Source organism: Theropithecus gelada, chromosome 20, assembly GCF_003255815.1.
Source record: "Theropithecus gelada isolate Dixy chromosome 20, Tgel_1.0, whole genome shotgun sequence".
In the NCBI taxonomy this organism is placed as follows: domain Eukaryota; kingdom Metazoa; phylum Chordata; class Mammalia; order Primates; family Cercopithecidae; genus Theropithecus; species Theropithecus gelada.
In genome coordinates, this window is record NC_037688.1 from 46,136,703 (window position 1) to 46,153,640 (window position 16,938).

A 16,938-nucleotide genomic window follows, 5' to 3' on the forward strand; every position below is an offset into this window, starting at 1 on the left:
CAAGGAGGCCTCACTTCTCCATCCTGGGGGCTTCAGGCTATGGAACAAAAGTCCCCACCTGCCCTGGCCCAGGGTCTGCCACAGGGGAGAGAAAGCAACAGAGAGGGGGCTTGGGGTGGGGACGGGGACCCTCACCCACATACTGCTGGGCATAAGAGCACGTCAGCACGGGTCGTGTACACGGGACTTAAGGAGATCGCCTCTCACTGGGCATTTCCTGTGAGGGGAGCTCTCGAGTCCTGGCACATAGGGTCTCTCATGTCCAACAGCCAGTCCTGCAGGGGAGGTCTGAGTTGGGTCCCACTCTACAGTTAGGGAAACGGAGGCTCAGCGAGGTGAGGTGGCTTGGCCACAGTGGTCCAACCCTGAGTGGACATGGGGCTGGGACTTGAGCAGCGCTGCCTGTGGGCGGGGGGCTGGCAGGCCTGCCCTTGCTTGCCCAGGATCCGCAAACACCTGCTCCTGGCTCGCTCCACCTGTAAGTGCCTCAGGGCCTGGAGCTCTTTCCTGGAACCACTATGGACAAGGTGAATTCCAGCTGATCACACAAGTCATGACTTTTCCATCCCCGCTCTGTCCTGGGCCCTGGTGGCAGAGATGGGAAGGCTGGCCATGTCTCCAGGGCACTGCTGGCCAGCAGAAGGGACACTCAAGTGTCAGGCTGGGTGTGAGAGATGGGAGGGGCAGCAGGTGGACGGCCCCGGCCCCAGCCCCACGCTGAGCCGTGACGGACACAGTAGAATGGGGTTGGGTGTACACAGGCAGCTAGCTCAGGGCCTGAGGTTCAAGTGGTCAGTCGTGGCTGGAGCATTCGGGCCCAGGTGTGGATGGGGTTCAGAGGGGTCAGGGCGGGGCTCAGTGCCAGGGACTGCAAGGAGCCGTCTCGGTTTTATTGGCTGTAAAATGGGTATCCTGAAGGGTTTTGGGGGGCCGTTCGTCCAGATGCTGTGCCGTGAGTGATCTGGTGCAGCGTCCCGGCGCTGGGAGCAGGCGGCTGCTGTGAGTCCGGAGGAGGGCTCTGTCCGCTATTTCCTGCCTGAGGCCCACAAAGGGCCCCCACCCAAGGGTCCTGATGGGGCCTGCCTGAGGCTGGGAATCCTCACCCAAGTGTGTGAGGGCGTCGGGCTGGTTATCTGGGCCGAGCTCCATCTGACTAATCTCGCCGGCCGAGCGTCTACGCAAACCTCAAGGCCTGCTATCGGGAGGAGGCTGAGGCGGGGGCCCGGCCTGATGGACAGCGGGGAGATGGGCCGATAGGCGGCGGCGCTCCCTCCCCACCCGGCGTGCGTGGGTGGGAAATCATTCCAGCCATTCTGCCTTATCAGCAGCCCGGCGCTGCCCCCGATAGCACTATTAGTCTTAGATTAACGGGGGGGAGGGGACCCTGGCGGATGGCAGGGGTCAGCCTGGGGTCAGCTCCATAGACCAGACCCAGTGCTGGGTCAGGAGCTACCACCTCTGGCTGTCCTAGGGAACAGGAGCCCACCTGAGGGGTCCCCAGAGGGAGCCCCAGACCCCACCCCACTTCACAGCGGGGCAGAAGGGGCCATGGGGAGCTGGAGCCAGAACCCGAGGAGGGGCTGTGTGTCTCGCAGCCACACCCTTCCCTGGAGGTTTGCTCAGCACATTGGGGCCAGGCATGTATCAGGTGCTGGGAATAGACAGGGATGGGCCTGCCCTGGACGTGTGTGGTGGAGGGACATGGGCCCTGGAACCAGAAAGAACATGGGTGTCCCGCCCGGGAGCGGTCAAGAGAAGGAGGTGGTGTGTTCATTCAACCAGCGTGTGTATGAGGGACATGCTCAGGCCAGCACAGCCCAGGCCCTCCAGGATCTGCTCTCTGGTGAGGGAGACACCCCAAGTCATGACGAGGTAGGAACGCCACGTATCCGAGGGGCAGGCAGAGCTGGCCTCGCTGAGCCAACGTTTGAGTCCCAAATGAGTGAGGGGCGTCTGGAAACGGTGTCCCAGGCTGAGGGCGCAGTGCCTGAGCCGGGGGCACCCCGCCCATCTGGAGTGAGCGCAGGGGTGAGGCAGCAGCGAACTCAGAGCCTGAGGCCCCATCACGTCAGGCCTGCGGTGGCAGAGGGTAGTTATCTTGGAAACTGAGTTCAGAGGTCGCAGGCTCTGGCCGGCGTGACCCTGGGTGGTTGGCGTGGACACCTTGGCTGCCCCTGGCCCTGAGCCTTCCCATGACACCCTTCCCTCCCCTCTCCCAAGCACTGGCCCCAGGCCTGGGTGGGGGCCGCACCCGGGTCCTGCCTGCACCACCAGACCCCAGGCCTGCCTCTCCATGCAAGGCCCTGTGGGCAGAGCCCCTGGTCAGGGTTGAGGTTGGGGCCAGAGCCATCTGCAGCCCCTGAGACCGGCTCCTCTTCCTTCATCCCCAGCTCCCCCATGGCCTTTGTGGCTTCCCCATGGCCAGGCTGCCAGCACCCCGAGGCCTGGCTGACCTCCCGCACCCACCCCAGCCCTGGCCATACAGAAGCTGCCTCCTGAGCCTGGCCCTGACTTCAGCCTCCACCCCAGGAAAGTCACCTGGGCCTCGAGGTCCCGAAACTGCAGGCAGAGCCGGCATCACTCACTCTCTTGTACTTCCATTTATTGAGCACCAACTGTGTGCCAGCCCTGCCATAGACAGGGGGATGCAGCGTGAGCAAAACAGACCCTGATGCGGCCTCCAGAGCAGCCGCCGAGGAGGAGAGAGCAGTCGTGGGGGTGACGCTGGAGATGCGGGCTGGTGCAGAGGAAGCCGGGTGCAGAGGCCTGGGGTGGGGCCGGCCCAGCTGACTTTGGGAGCAGCAAAGGGGCCAAGGGGCAGGCAGGACCGGGCACGTGGACAGGGCGGAGCCTGGTGCCTAGCAGGCTGGGCACGGGGCAGGTCTGTGCACAGTGTGGGGGACCCCACCTGGGTGGCCCCTGAATCCCGCTGGCTGGGTGGAGGACAGCTCAGGGGCAGACGGAGGGAGATCCAGGAAAGTGCTTGGCTGAAGTGGGCACTGTGTCCCCTTCACAGATGGGAAACTGAGGCCAGGAGAGGTCAGGTAGCCACCGCACCCCCATGCTGGGGAGGGTCCGAGTGGGCACAGAGTCCACAGGCCTGCCTCCCAGGGAAGGGCCCAGGCCCACCCATCCAGTCTCTCCAGGCCCAGCCCCCAGGGTCCTGTGGGCTCCCCGGGCCCCTCCTCGCCCCCATGGCAGCAGAGGGTGAAGGACAGTGGATACCCCATGAGGAGTGCAGCTGGAGCCCTGAGTCTCTAGCCGTCCCCATGGTTGGGGGGCGGGGACCGGGCCTGGCTGCCTGCCGTGCTGCCCACTGGCCTCACCACCTTCCGGGAGCGGCTATCTGTGGCCAGGGCAGCCTATCTCGGCCACAGGCGCTAATCAAGCTGGCTTCCTCCTCCGCCCTCCCACCCGGCTTCCTGCCCCGGCCATCCCCCACCACCAGCCCCCACCCGGGCCCCCGCCGTTGCCCTACCGGCCCCTCCCAGACATCTCGGGGGCAGGCCCACCAGTATCACCTGGGCGAGCCCCTGGAGCCCCGGCTGCTGCCCAGAAGCTTCCCTCCCTGCCCCTCCTGGGCCTGCCGCATGGCCGGGGACACAGTCAGCTCCCCGCCTGAGCTGGTGGCCTCCTCAGGAAGATGGCCACAAGGCGCTCTTGGGAGGACCCTTGGGACAGTGGGCAGGCGCTGGGCAGGCCACAAGCATGTCGCTGGCAGCTGCTGCCCCAGCTGCCCTCGTTCCCACCACTACGCCCCATGTTGCCACCAGTGTGGGCGCCGTGACCATCACTAGCACAGGAACAGTGCTGTTAGAGAGAGCTGCTGCTGGCCTGGCCGCTGTCACCTTGCTGGTGCTGTCACTGTCACTCTGGGTCGTGCTGTCACCTCGCTAGGACTGTTGCTGTTACTGGCACCAGCCCTCCCGCTGGTACAACAGCAGACCCAGCTTCCAGGTGTCACCTCTCTCACCACAGACCTGGGGCCTGTTGCACCCTGTTCTGGGCTCAGGGTCCCTCATCTGTGAGACGGGGACAGGACAGTTCAGGCTGCCTGGAGCTGCTGGGGCAGGGCAGGGCCCACAGTTTCTCTTTCCCAGCATGTCTGCATGGTCAGCTCAGATCTTGGCCACCCTGGGCTAAGCTGGGTCCTGGGCACAGTGCTGGGTCCCTAGACCACACCTTGGTGTCCTCACGTCACCAACAGGTACAGCAGGCCCTCCCTGTGGGGTACAGCCTCAGCTGGGGACATGTCAGGGTCTCTAAGGCCGGCCCCTCCCCACACTGGCCTGACTTCTCCACCTCCTCCTGCCCAGGAGGGAAACTGAGACACCACTGCTGGTGATGGAGATAGCAGGCGTGGGTGCAGGGCCCTCCCGCCGGTGCTGGTGATGATGGAGATGGCGGGCGTGGGTGCTGGTGATGATGGAGATGGCGGGCGTGGATGATGGAGGTGGCGGGCGTGGATGATGGAGATGGCGGGTGTGGGTGCGAGGCCCTCCTGCCAGTGCTGGTGATGATGGAGATGGCGGACGTGGATGATGGAGGTAGCGGGTGTGGGTGCGGGGCCCTCCCGCCGGTGCTGGTGATGATGGAGGTGGTGGGCGTGGGTGCGGGGCCCTCCTGGCACTGCTGTTTGCCATGGGGTCAACCCCAGCCTGGGAGGGCTCCTGGGCCAAAGAGCGAACTGAGACGCAGTGAGTTCACATGGCTCGTCCGAGGTGGGGACTAGGCCGGTGAGCCCTGACCTCCTGACCCCAGCCCTGCAAGCGCCCCCACCCGTGGTTTAACCCTCCCAGCAGCTCCTCCACCCCATCAGGCGGCTGCACCCGCCCCCTATTTATTTATTTATTTATTTATCTCTCCTCTGTATCTGCATGTAACTTTTTATTTCCTCACCGCGCTTTTCCATTACAGCGGCCATGGACGCAGCCGATAAGATCGGTCCCCGGAGATGGGACAAAGGGGCCGCCATCGGCTCGAGGGCTGGTCATATCCTGCCCGAAAGGGCCGAGCAGGGCCTGAGATGCGGCAAGATGCTATCTCGGGGTTTATTGTGTCTCCTGAGGGTGCCTCCCACCCCAGCCCCCCGCCCTCTCCCACCCTGCCCAGGGCCCGGGCACCAGACACTCAGGACCCGCCTCTGCCCCACAGGCGTGATGCTTCTGTGCGTGCCCCTCCATGTCCCCCAACCTAGTCCCTGTGCCCTGTGGGCGGCCTGGGGCCATGAACAGGGGCTTTGGCCCCAGGTGTCTGTTTGGATCCACCCTGGAGTTACTGTGGGTCTCGGGCTTGCCCCCAGCCTCCCAGAGCCCCATTGTCCCTCCCCAGCCGGTGCTGCTGGAGGCAGTGGCCTTGGCGACCCTGTCCCAGCTGAGGGTCCCCACCTCGCAGGTCAAAGCCACCCGGTCCTGGCTGCCCCAGCACCACCAGGTGCTGCCTCCCTTGACTCAGCAGTTGGCTCCTGGGAATTTTTCCCAGAAAAATCATCCCAGCATAGACGGGCTCAGGGCAGCATGTCGAAGACGGCAAGTCATTTATTTTTTTAAAATTTTTGCTGTCCTGCCACGTTTCCTCCAGAGAAGGAAGATGGTTCTAAGGGCAGCGGAGGCCACGTGGGTGCCCGTTTGTGGGTTGCTCTGCACACACAGTGGCCGAACGGCAGATCCGGGGCTGCCCTCAGAGTGGTCACCACCCCCACCCACCTTTAGCTGTTGTTCCCCCAACCCCGCGGGACTGGAAGGCTGTGTACCGTCTCTTCTGCAGGTGAGGGTGGTGCTCCTCAGCAGGGCAGGGTGGGTGGATGAGCACGCGCCCCTGGGACAGGAACCCCCATTGTAACACAGTGCTTGATTCAGGGGCCAGTGGAGACTCCCGTGGTTCCTGAGCAGAGGCACAGGGGAGGGAGCTGTGTCTGGGGGGCCCCCCGGTTCTTGAGTGGAGGGATCTGTCTCTGAGGAGGAGCTGGCCTGTTCTGCCTCCAGAGCTCCTCCTGCTTCCTGGTCTTCCCCACCCTCCCGAGCCCCTGCCTGGCCTGTATCTGACTCACAGCCAGCTGCCTCTCTGTGGGGCCAGGTCCGCTCTGTGGGGCCAGGTCCGCTCTGTGGGGCCAGGTCCTCTCTGACCTCGGTCTTCTCATCTGTGTTGGGGTGATTGGGGCCATGACAGCTCTCTCTATGGCTGCCCATAAAACCACACATAGCTTTTAGAAGAGGAGACACATTCACAGTTCACAGAAGCACCTTCTGCCTCTGGGACTCACATGGGGCTGGGCTCACCCCGGGGCACAGGCTCCATATCCCAGTTAGAGCCTCAGGGTGCCAGGCAGACCTTGGGCTCCCGAGGCCTCAGTCTTCCCCTGGTTAGCACCTCCTCTGTGGAGGTGACAAGACCGAAGGGTCAGTGAGGGCTCAGGGCAGCAGCCTTTTCTGGAAGGGACTTTTCCATTCTCGGGGGGTGGCAGTGTCCTGGAGCTCTCAGTGGGCACCAGCGTCCTCATCAGCACCTGCCTGGGTGTCCACAGCTGCCCCCGGTGGGGGTGGGTGCCTGCCAGGCTGGGTAGGATGGTCTCACCCAAGGCTGGGGCAGCACCCTGGGCCCTCACTCACCCTCTCCCATTTATGGAGCACAGACGGAGCCCCCAGAGGGCAAATGAACAGGCTGAGCAGGGGCCTGGTGGGAAGAAAGGGCCTTCAGGGGCATCTAGACCCTGGAAAAACAGGGCAGAGGCCGGGGCGCCCAGGCCGATAGGACACAGATAAGGTAAAGAAAATACGTCCTGTGTAAACAGCTTATCTAACATCCTGTTTCCAGCCACTGATAGGATGAGGCAGGGCTGGGGAGAGCCAGGGACCCCCACCCCAGTTCTCAGGCCTCAGGGTCCCCGAAGACCAGACTACTAGGGCCTGGGGGTAAATCGGCTCCCTCTCCCCACTTCCCAGGCAGGAATACCAAGGCCCAGGACCCAGGGTGTTTAGCCTTCCAGAAGCCCGGAGAGGCTGCCAGTCTCCCAGCTTGGAGGTAACATGAGGCCGTGGCCCTCAGACTCCTCAGCCCTGGGGAGGCGCTGCAGAGTGGCAGAGACGGAGAAAGAGTCCCTCGCTGGGCCCCGTGCACAGACCCCTCGGGGACACATGGAGGGACACGGGCCCCCCTGTGCACCATGGGGCTCTGCCTGCCAGTCCAGCTGCCCCAGAGGGGGCCAAGGTGGTGGTGTCTGAGACCACAGCCCCCAAGAGAGCACCATGGAAGGGGTTCAGACAGGCAAGACCTGGCTCCGAGCTGCCCTCGAGGCCTCTGAAAGGGCAGTTCTGGGCCTGAGCACTGCCCCACTGCCCCCGTAGGGTCAGGTCCTTGCCCCTTCCCTTAGACACACCCCTCCCCAGGACAGGCCACTGGGCTTGCAGGTACGAGGGCCCCCAGGTACCTGCAGGGGAGTTCAGCCCCACCCTGCCTTCCTTGCTATTCCCAGGCGGTCCCAGCTCTGCCATTAGCTGGGGCCAGGGTTCAGCCCGATAAAGATGGGCTGTTGTTCTGTGTCAAAAAATCAATAATCACAGCGATGTTCCAGGCGATAGGAAGAGAAGTTCACAGGCACCAGCTGGCGGGTGGGCGGGGCAGAGCCGGGGGCTGCGGCACCTGTGGCCGGCCCTTCCTGCTGCTCCCTCACCCGGTGGCTGACGCAGCTGCTCCACAGTGGACGCCAGGCCCAGGCTGCGCCAAGCCAAGCCGTGGCCCTTGTGCCTGCCGCTCCTTACTGCCCGTTTGTAGCCCAGAGCCGGCCAGGGCCTCGGCGAGGAGGTCGGTCCCTCCCCAAGGTGCGCTGGCTGGGTCTTCTCCCAGGAGGTGGTGCCGTCCTCCTCCAAACACAGGCACTCAGGTCCCCGGTGTTCCAGTGCCTTCGGGACACAGCCGTCAAAAGCCGGCCCTGAGGGGCTGACCGTCTAGCAGGAAGACAGAGTTAATGAAATCAAGACCTCTGCCCCTGGGTGCCCCCAGGAGGTGGTGAACACTCTGGGGACCTGGGAGACAGGGAGGAGGTGGGAGGGGCTGGCATCACCCTCCGCACGGATGGCTTCCTGGGGTCCTGGCACCATGCCATGTGGGCTGGCCCTGAGGCAGCACCGTGCCTGGCACCTACCATTCCCTGGAGCCAGCACCCCCTGCCGTCAGCTCCCAGGAACGATGCCCATGCCGCCTGTCTGCTGATCCCAGCCAGGCCTCCTGCGACGTGGGCCCTGAGCACGACTTGGCAAGGAGACCACCATGCCGAGTGGGCGGGCGCTCGGAGGGTGGGCACACAGGGTGCAAGGCCCACCTCTAGCAGAGAGAGAGCCTCGGCAGGTGCAGCTGCTGGCAGGGCCTCCACGGAGCTTTCCAGCCACGTGCCTCACCCCAAAGGAAGGCACCCCTCACAGCCCCAGCCCCCCGAAGCCCTCCCCCATGAGTGCAGGGTCCGAGGGAAACATCTCAGGAAGGCAGGTTCTGGCGTTCGAAGCCCTTTGTTAACCTCTGGCCTGGGGTGAGGAGAAAACCCTTGTCCAGGAGGCCTGGGGCTCTGGGCCAACCCCACCCTGGGCTCTCCACTGGCCTCCGGGGTGCTCTGAGGTTTGTGGCCCAGCAGAGGCCAGGCACCATGGCCAGGAGGCCAACAGGGGCCATGCCAGGCAGAAAGCAGAGGACACCAGGGCAGGAGGCGGGGAGGCCACAGCAGGGGGTGGGGAGGCCACAGCAGGGGGTGGGGAGACTAGGGCAGGGGTGGGGGGCACCAGGGCAGGGGTGAGGGCACCAGAGCAGGAGGACCAGGGTGGAGGAGCTGGAAGTTTCCCAGGAGGTGGTGGGCCTGGGGTCTCCCGGGGCGGGGTGCTGGGAGGCCTTGAGCAGGCCCCTCCTCTGTTTCCCCTCAGTGAAATGGACCTGGGTCTTGTGCTGGGGCTTGGTTCCACTGCTGGGCACGCAATAACACAGAATAATCCGGAAACGACTGAATGGGGGCTGGCCGAGAGGCTGCCCCAGAGCGGGCGCGCAGGGCAGGCTGTGCACTGAGTGTGCGTCCACAGGGCGGTAGCCATCACTGGGTGTGCACAGGCCACAGCTCTGAGGAGCACAGCCATTTCCCCAGCATGGCCAGAGGGCCCAGACGTATGTGACATCTGGTTTTTCAGCAGCAAAGCTGATCCATTTTTCTACCCATCCTGGGCATGCAGCTCCCAGGCTCCTCTGTTGCCTCTCCCAGACTCAGCCCTGCTGCCAGGACCTCGACCCAGGGAGAGGCAGGGTGGGAACCCTCATCAGGCCCCCAAGACCCGGGCTAATCTGCAGAGCCCTGAGTGGCTTTGCCTCTGAGCTTTGGTGCATCCATTGATCCCATCACCCGCGTCTCATCCGCCTGCGGCTCCGTCTCTGTGTCTCATCCGGCGGCTCCGTCTCCCTTCTCACTAGCCCATGTCACGTTGTTCCTTCCATCTCGGCTGTCCCGAGTGCCACAGCCAGGGCCACCGCCACGAGTGAGGGCCGTGGTCCTGCTGACCTTTCCAGCTGGCCTTCTGCCCACTCTGCTTGGTGGCTCCTGTCTGTGAACAGGGAATGGACTTCACGGAGGGCCCACTGCCCAGTGGGTGGGACTCACTGCAGGTGGGGGTATGGCCTGGGCTGCAGTCATGGGTTTGCGATCAGAAGGACCTGGGCTTGACTCTCCCATGCCACTTGCTGGCTGTGTAACCTCCCACGTGGCCCCCAGCTTCTCGGGCCTTGCTTTTCACAGACAAGAACAGGAGAAACAGCCCCCATCATCCCCCGAGCTCTTGGCCTCGTCCCCTCAGCACCGTGTCCCAGCCTCCAGAGCTCAGAGGTGGGGAGCTGAGGCCTGCCCAGAGGTGCTATGGCCATCAGTGACCCAGCCAGGGCTGGAGTCAAGCCTGGGCCCCTTTGTGTTTCTTGACTTGGCATTCAGGTGTGGCTTGATCCAGGGAACACACTGACTGACTAGTGCCGCATAGATCTGGTCTCCTGGTCCCAGACCTGGGCTGCCTGGGTGTGTCAGCCTTCTCCATGCCCTGGCAGGATGGCTGAATGGGGTACGGCTCAGAGGACGATGCCCAGCCTCTGTCCAAAGGGTGGGCTGGGTCTTGTGGGTTCTACAGGCCTGGGAACACCAGCCCCCATGGGAGATGCCATCCAGCTCCGGCAGATGTGGGCCTTGGGGAGAAGTGGCAGCCCTGCGGGGCCCATGTGGCTGTGGGAAAGGCCCCCTGCAGACAGCCAGCTGCCCACAGTGCACCTTGACCTTGCCCGTGCACCCAGGCGTTTGGACGCTCACAAGGGACCCTTGTGAGGCCCCTCTGCAGATGGGCCAGCCCCACCGCCTGCCTGGGAGGACACCCTTGCCCAGCCCATCCTGGGCTCCACTCGGGGGCCTCCAGTAGCCACTCCCTCCTCTGAGCCTTGGTTGCCCTATCTGTAAGCAGGAACCTAAAAAGGGGGCCACAGTAAGGGGCCCAGTGGGTCGAGGATGTGTCAAGAAGTTGCTGGTGGGCCGGGCACGGTGGTTCACACCTGTAAGCCCAGTACTTTGGGAGGCTGAGGTAGGCAGATCGTTTGAGGTCAGGAGTTCAAGACAAGCCTGGCCAACATGGCGAAACCCCTTCTTTACTAAAAATACAAAAATTAGCCGGGTGTGGTGGCATGCACCTGTACTCCCAGCTACTCAGGAGGCTGAGATGAAAGAATCGCTTGAAACCGGGAGGCGGAGGCTGCAGTGAGCCAAGATCGCACCACTGCACTCCAGGCTGGGTGACAGAGCAAGACTCTGTCTCAAAACAAAAAAGAAAGAAAAGGAAAGTTGTTGTTGGACCCCCAGCCTTGTCCCCCATCCATTTCTCACCAGGCCTCGTTTGTTCCCAGCCAGATCTTGGGAGGATCACATGTGAGGGAGGCCATGATATCCACACAGGACCACGCTTTTCACTGCCCAAGAGGCTTCTGTGGCCACAGAAAAGGCCACAGAGTCCAACCACAGGCCTTTGGCTCCACGTGGGCTCCCCTGGCCTCTCCTTGGCACAGGCCCATCCCAAGGCTCACTCAGAACCTCTCCCAGACGTGGCCTTCGGTGCCCGCCGTGGGCCGTGGTTGGTGAATCCTGGGAACCAGGGCTCTGCCTCCCGTAGGCGGCTGCAGCACACAGGGCCAGGGCCTGCCGCTGAGGCTACAGAGGGGACACAGACCCTGCGTGGAGGTCACAGGGCGGGGGAGGAGCTGCTTAGCCTCCACTCCCCTTCTGTCACCTGTCTCTTGTCCTGGGGCCTCAGCTGCCACCCAGATTACAGGCTTTTCCATCCAGGAGGGTCTGACTTTGGAGCTGGTGACCGTGGGCAGGTCCCCTCGCCCCTGTTAAATGGACTCCGCAGGGTTGGCCTGCGTGGGAGCCAAACACGTGACCAGCAAGCGGATCCGAACGTGGCGCGTCGTGGTGGACAGAGGGGCCGACTTGCCCCGCCCCACGCAGTCGACCCTCGGCCAGCCTGGTCTGCCTCCCGTGTGACCTTGGGGAGCTGCTCGCCCCTCTGGCCTCTGTTTCTGTGTCTGTGCAGGATGTGTTCTCAGGACCCACATGCTCTGTGCACCAGCCTCACCTGCTGACCCACAGAGACTTCCAGAACCCCGCCAGCCTGGGGGAGGGAAGCTCCTTTTTCTTTCCTTTTTTGTGACTTTTATCAAAAGCAAACAGCATGATCCCTGAGACAGGGCCGCTCCCAACAAAGCCGGGCCCAGCTGGCCTGTGGGAGCCACAGGGCGGGACAGGGCGGAGCGATGGGGTTGATTAGATAAGTGGGTGCTGGGGTGACCCCACGGTGGGCACCAACCACAGAGCCCACCGTCAGGGGTGGCCGGACTTTGCGCTCCAGAGGCTACCAGCCATTAGGCACAAACAGAAGCTGGCCCCTGGAAGGCGGGAAGGCCAGCTGTGTGCAGGAGGGGCCCCGGTTCCCGGATGTCCACAGACCCACAGGGTGACGCCTTCACCTGCCTCCTCAAGTCAGAGCTGCGAGCCAGCCTGCCAGGGCCGTGGTTCAGGTGGGGAAACAGGCCTGGGGAGGCGGGTGGCTGAGCAGCATCGGTTCAGGAGGCAGATGGTCCTGGGTGGAGCCCTGGATCCTCTGCCAGAGAGCAGCTTCGGAGTCTGGTCTCGGGGGCAACTGCCTTCCCTGCTGTGTGACCCCCAACTGGTTGCTGGAGTCTCTGGGCCTGTGGGATGGGAGCAAACGCTCCTCCACAGGCTTGCTGCCACGTGTGCGTCAGGAGGGGGCCGTGGTGCCTGTGCTGGGCATGTTGGCCACGTTGTTGAGGGAGGCCACAGGGACCTCTAGGGCCTCTGGGGCAGAGCCAGAGCTCAAGGGTGGAGGCCAAATCCCAGGGGGCAGCCCTGGGCTGGGCCCCAGGCCTTAGGATGCCCACCTGGTGCAGCTTCTCAGCCCATCCGGGCAGCTGGGAGAGAGAACAGTGCTGGCTGCACCGGCAGACACACCCCTACCCTCATGGCATGAGCCCAGGGGAACATCATGGGGGCACCCCCTTCTCCGTATGGGTAAACCGAGACTCAGAGCACACACAACCACTGGCGAGCTGGGCAGAGGCAGGATTGGCCCCAGGCCTGTGGATTCCAGACCCCAGCTCTCCCTCCCCAGGCACCCCCAAAAGGCCCTGGACCCTGGCCAGACCCACCAGGCTCCCCTCAGCCAGGCTCCCCACTCTGTGGGGTTGGCCCAGCCGGCAGCGCTGAGCTCTGCCTGGTCCTCAGCCCCCCACTGCTTCCATCCCCGCGAGTATCACTGGAGGGTTTTAAGACCCATGTGGACGTTTCAATCATATAAATATGCAATGGCTGGAACTTCTCATTTGGTTCCTCGCAGATGCTTGGGGGTGAAATTGAATCCCAGCACGGTGTGTTTGTTCTGGAGATGGCGTGTGCAGTCCTGTTTGCCTGAATAAATTAATCCTTTTCCCAGTGCTGTGCCTATAGTGGCGGCCCCATGCCCCCTGCGGGGCTCACCTATGTGGCTTCGGGCCCGCCCCCTCCTCAGGAGACCCGTCTAGAGATGGGGAAATTGAGGCCACAGCCGGAAGAGTCAGCCACGGGGCCACCAGCCGCTCCCTCCCACCCCAGCTCAGAAGACCCCTGGGGTTCTGGTTCTAACCCACCCCCCCGCTGCCTACCCTTGGGCCAGAGACAGAACCTCTTGGAGCTGTCTCCCCCACGTGTGTTGGGAGGAGTAACTTCAGAGCAGCTGGGAAGAATCCCCGCAAGTCCTGCTGGGCCCGGCTGAGGCTCAGTCCGTGGGGCAGGCACTCATGTTGGGTCCGTGGGGCGGGCACTCATGTTGGGTCCGTGGGGCGGGCACTCATGTTGGGTCCGTGGGGATTTGGGAGCCGCAGCTGGTGTCCCCATTCTTCATCTGCAGAGACGACCTGGCTGGAGCTGGCATCTCTGCTGGGCTCACCCCAGTTGCTCTGGAGCTGGGGAAGAGGCAGCAGAGAGACCGGTCACAGGAGGCTGGCAGGGAAGGACACCTCCCCCTGGAAGCCCACCCTGACTGGCCTGCCCGCAGAGCTGTTGGTGCCATGGGGGTGTCCGGCCACTGCCTGTGTTTCCTGGGAGCCCCAAGGCCAAGACTGTGGCTTGCCTGTTGCTGCCCCGGGTTCCCCACAGGGTTTTGTGGTGGGACAAGCACAGAGCTCACCATGGGTTCTGGTCCCACCTCCAGCCAGAGCTCCCAGTGTGGCTTGGGCACTCCTCAGCCTCGCTGGGCCCTGGGCTTCCTGGTGGTGGGGTTGGGTGCTGGCCATCTCCATGGCTGCCACTGTCTGGATCCCCCAGCCATTTTACAGACCATTTAAAAAAACATCTGCCTGTGTCTTCCCGCCCATTCCCACCCAGCTCAGCATCCCCTGGCCCCCAGTCCCAGGCCTCTCACCCTCACTCACGGACATTTCTATCCATTCTCAGCCTTGAGTCAAGTCCTCAGGAGGCACCCCATCTGCCAGGAGTAGGAGCCTCACCCACCCCCACTTTCCAATGCGATTTTGTTTCTGGTTGGGAGAGGGTCTCTGCAGGAACAGGGGGCTGGAAATAGGTTACGTGAGCAGATGAGTGTTGCGAACCACCACGGCCTCCATGTTCAGTTGCACAGGTTGTAAGCTGCACAAGGGCACCTGGGGTGAGCTGGGGCTAAGATCAGCCATGCTCCCCTTACCAATCCAGGCACCTTCGTGGCCCTGCATCCACCCCCAAGAGGCACCTTTCCCATGCACAGCCCCTTGGAGACGCAACCTGAACCCTGGTCCAGGGAGATGGGTTGTCGTGGTGACCATCGCCCTGGTCCCCAGCCCCACACGCCTCCGATCCCTGGACTCCCTGGAGGCCCCTCGCCCAGCCTCCTGGCCATCCCTGAGTGGTGGGTTCTGCCCCTGGGCGAGCGGAACGGCCACCTTTATCGGAGCCAGCCCTCTCTGGCGGTGCGTGATACCCAGAAGGGGCGGCCGCCACGGGAAATGCCAGCCACGCTCTTATCTGGGAGGCTCGGCCAGCTGGCCCTGGAGCTCTGATTAGGGAGCAGGACCGTTTGCCTGTGGGTGCAGCGTGGACCGGGTAGGGTGGGCACCAGTTCTGCCCTCCCCCTTCCCCATGAGGGCAGGGGGCAAGCGAGAGCCCAGGGCCACCAGGACAGGGACCTCAACACCCTTGAAGTGTGACATGTGGCAGGTGTGGACACTGCAGGCCCAAGCTCCTCCTACCCTTGGAAAGGTGGGCACCAGCTCCAGGTGCACGGCAGTGTCTCAGGAACAGCAGGGGCGCCCAGTGGGGGCTCCGTGCCCAGCAGGCCCAGGGACTCTGGTCAGGAATGTTCTGGAACCTGAGGGGAAGGCATGCGACCCCTTCCCTCTCTGAAAGGAAGTCACAGCACTCATGGGTCCAGATGTGCCCTCAGGGGCTTCTCAGACAAGGGTCCTCTGCCCCCCACCCCGCCCTGCCCCGCCAGAACAGAGGCCCGCACGCAGGGCCCCACCCACGAAGCTGCGAGTGTTTCTGACGGTCCGGATGGGATTCCACATGCTTCCCTGTGGCCCCAGCCCTGACTGAGGGGTGGCACTCAGGACCCACCAGAGACTGGACAGACAGAGGGACGGATGAGCACACACTGGGAGCTCCCCTCTGGGGAGTCTCTTCTCTCCCATGTCCACCCCTGAGGCCTGACCAGGTAGGGGCCAGAGACGCAGGTGCAGCCAGGACATGAGGGGCCAGGCCCCCCACCACTGTCACACACAGGGTGCCCCTGGAGCCAGGCCTAGGGCTTTGGACCCCAGTGCCCTGCTGCTAGCCGCATAGCCTCTAGGGGCCTCAATGTCCTCGTCTGTACAGGGGGATGACCCCGTAGGGCCGTGTGGTGCTGGCTGGCCCATGTGAATGGGATACTGGGACCCAGCTCACACTGGTCACCCTCTTGGTGCCACGCCCTGCAGGGGCAGGGGCAGGGGAGGAGGGAGGCCCAGTGGTCAGAGCCCTGGGCCGGGACCCAGGCATTCTGGGTGGGCTGGCAGCCACGAAGCTGAGACGGCAGAGCCGCTCCTGCTGCCCCCAGTCCGCTCGTCCCCTCCTGGGGGCTGATAAAGGGACGCAGGCCTCCTCGGCCTCTCAGTCCTGGTTCGCTGCCATCTTATCTGCCCTGGGGAAGACAAAGACCCAGTTAAAACGTTTTAGCAGGGCCTCCCGGCGTATTTACATGTTATCTCTGCCATTAGGCAAGCAGCTATCTGATCATCAGGCCCATTAAGGCCACAGCCTGCCCAATCGGGGCTCCAGGAAGTGGGGCCGCCACAGCACTGCGGCCAGGGGACCAGGCGAGGCCACGTGAGGCCTCCGTGGGCCCAGGCAGCCCTGGCCACGGGAGAGGTAGAGGTGACCCGGCCTTCCTGGGCAGAGGGTGTGTGGCCCGGAAGGAGCCACGTCCCTGTTGTCCACCGAGGAGGCTGAGACTCCAGGGGGCGGGTGAGGGCCAGGTGTGTGTGTGTCCTGGGCTGCGTGCTAAGTTCAGACGGCGGATGTGTGTCCTCTCACAGTCTGGAGGCTCCAAGTCCCAAGTCCAAGTGTCGGCAGGGCCAGCCTCCTTCCAGGGGCCCCCTCCTGCCACTCGCAGCTTCTGGGGGCTTCAGGCAACCCTCATGGCTGCCTCCCATCTCCACCTCCATCTTCTCATGGTCTTTCCTGTCTCCTTTTCTGTGTCTCTTAGAAAGATACTTGTCATTGGTTTTAGGACCCACCTGATAATCCCATTGATCTCAAGAGCCTTAATCTAATTACATTTGCAAAGACCCTTTTTCTAAATATGAGCATGTTCGTAGACTGCAGGCTGGTGTATCTTTTGGGGGCCACTCGTCAGCCATGACACAAACTCATGCCAGCATTGCACCGTGCGGCCGGGCTCTGTGGGCCCTGTCTAACCTGCAGCCCTTGCCCTGGAGAACGACCATCGCAGGGCTCACAACCCAGCCGCAGGCATCCTCCCGGCTGCGTCGCTATACCCCACAGTGCCCTAGAGATCATGCTGCAGGGCTGCCCAGGCCCCCGGGACCCAGCACCTGCCGGCCCCTGCCACTCAGCCCAGGCCCCCAGGACTGCCACGCTCCACTGCCCTTTGGGCCAACCCTGGCGGGAGGTGGGCTGGACAGGCCCAGACCGGGCACGCCTCATGCCTGCGATGTCTCCCTGCAGACGAGCTGGAGCCGGTGATGCAGGATGGGCAGAGGCGTGTACGGGCCCGACTCAGCCTCGCCATGGGCCTGTCCTGGGGCCCGTTCCACGGGAGTGTCCAGACCGGAGCCTCGTCGCCCGGGCAGGTGGAGCCGGTAAGCAGCCCCCACCCCCGCCCCTGCCCACCCACCCGA

General features: G+C 63.6%; 1 protein-coding gene across 1 annotated transcript in view; it reads left to right on the forward strand.

Moving 5' to 3' along the window:
• ZFPM1 (zinc finger protein, FOG family member 1) overlaps window positions 1-16,938 on the forward strand; it is a 75,642-nt gene that overhangs the window by 40,257 nt on the left and 18,447 nt on the right. Inside the window, exon 4 of the mRNA XM_025371116.1 lies at window positions 16,766-16,899. Within this exon, the coding sequence (XP_025226901.1) occupies window positions 16,766-16,899 (134 nt within the window). The remainder of the gene's footprint in view (window positions 1-16,765; window positions 16,900-16,938) is intronic.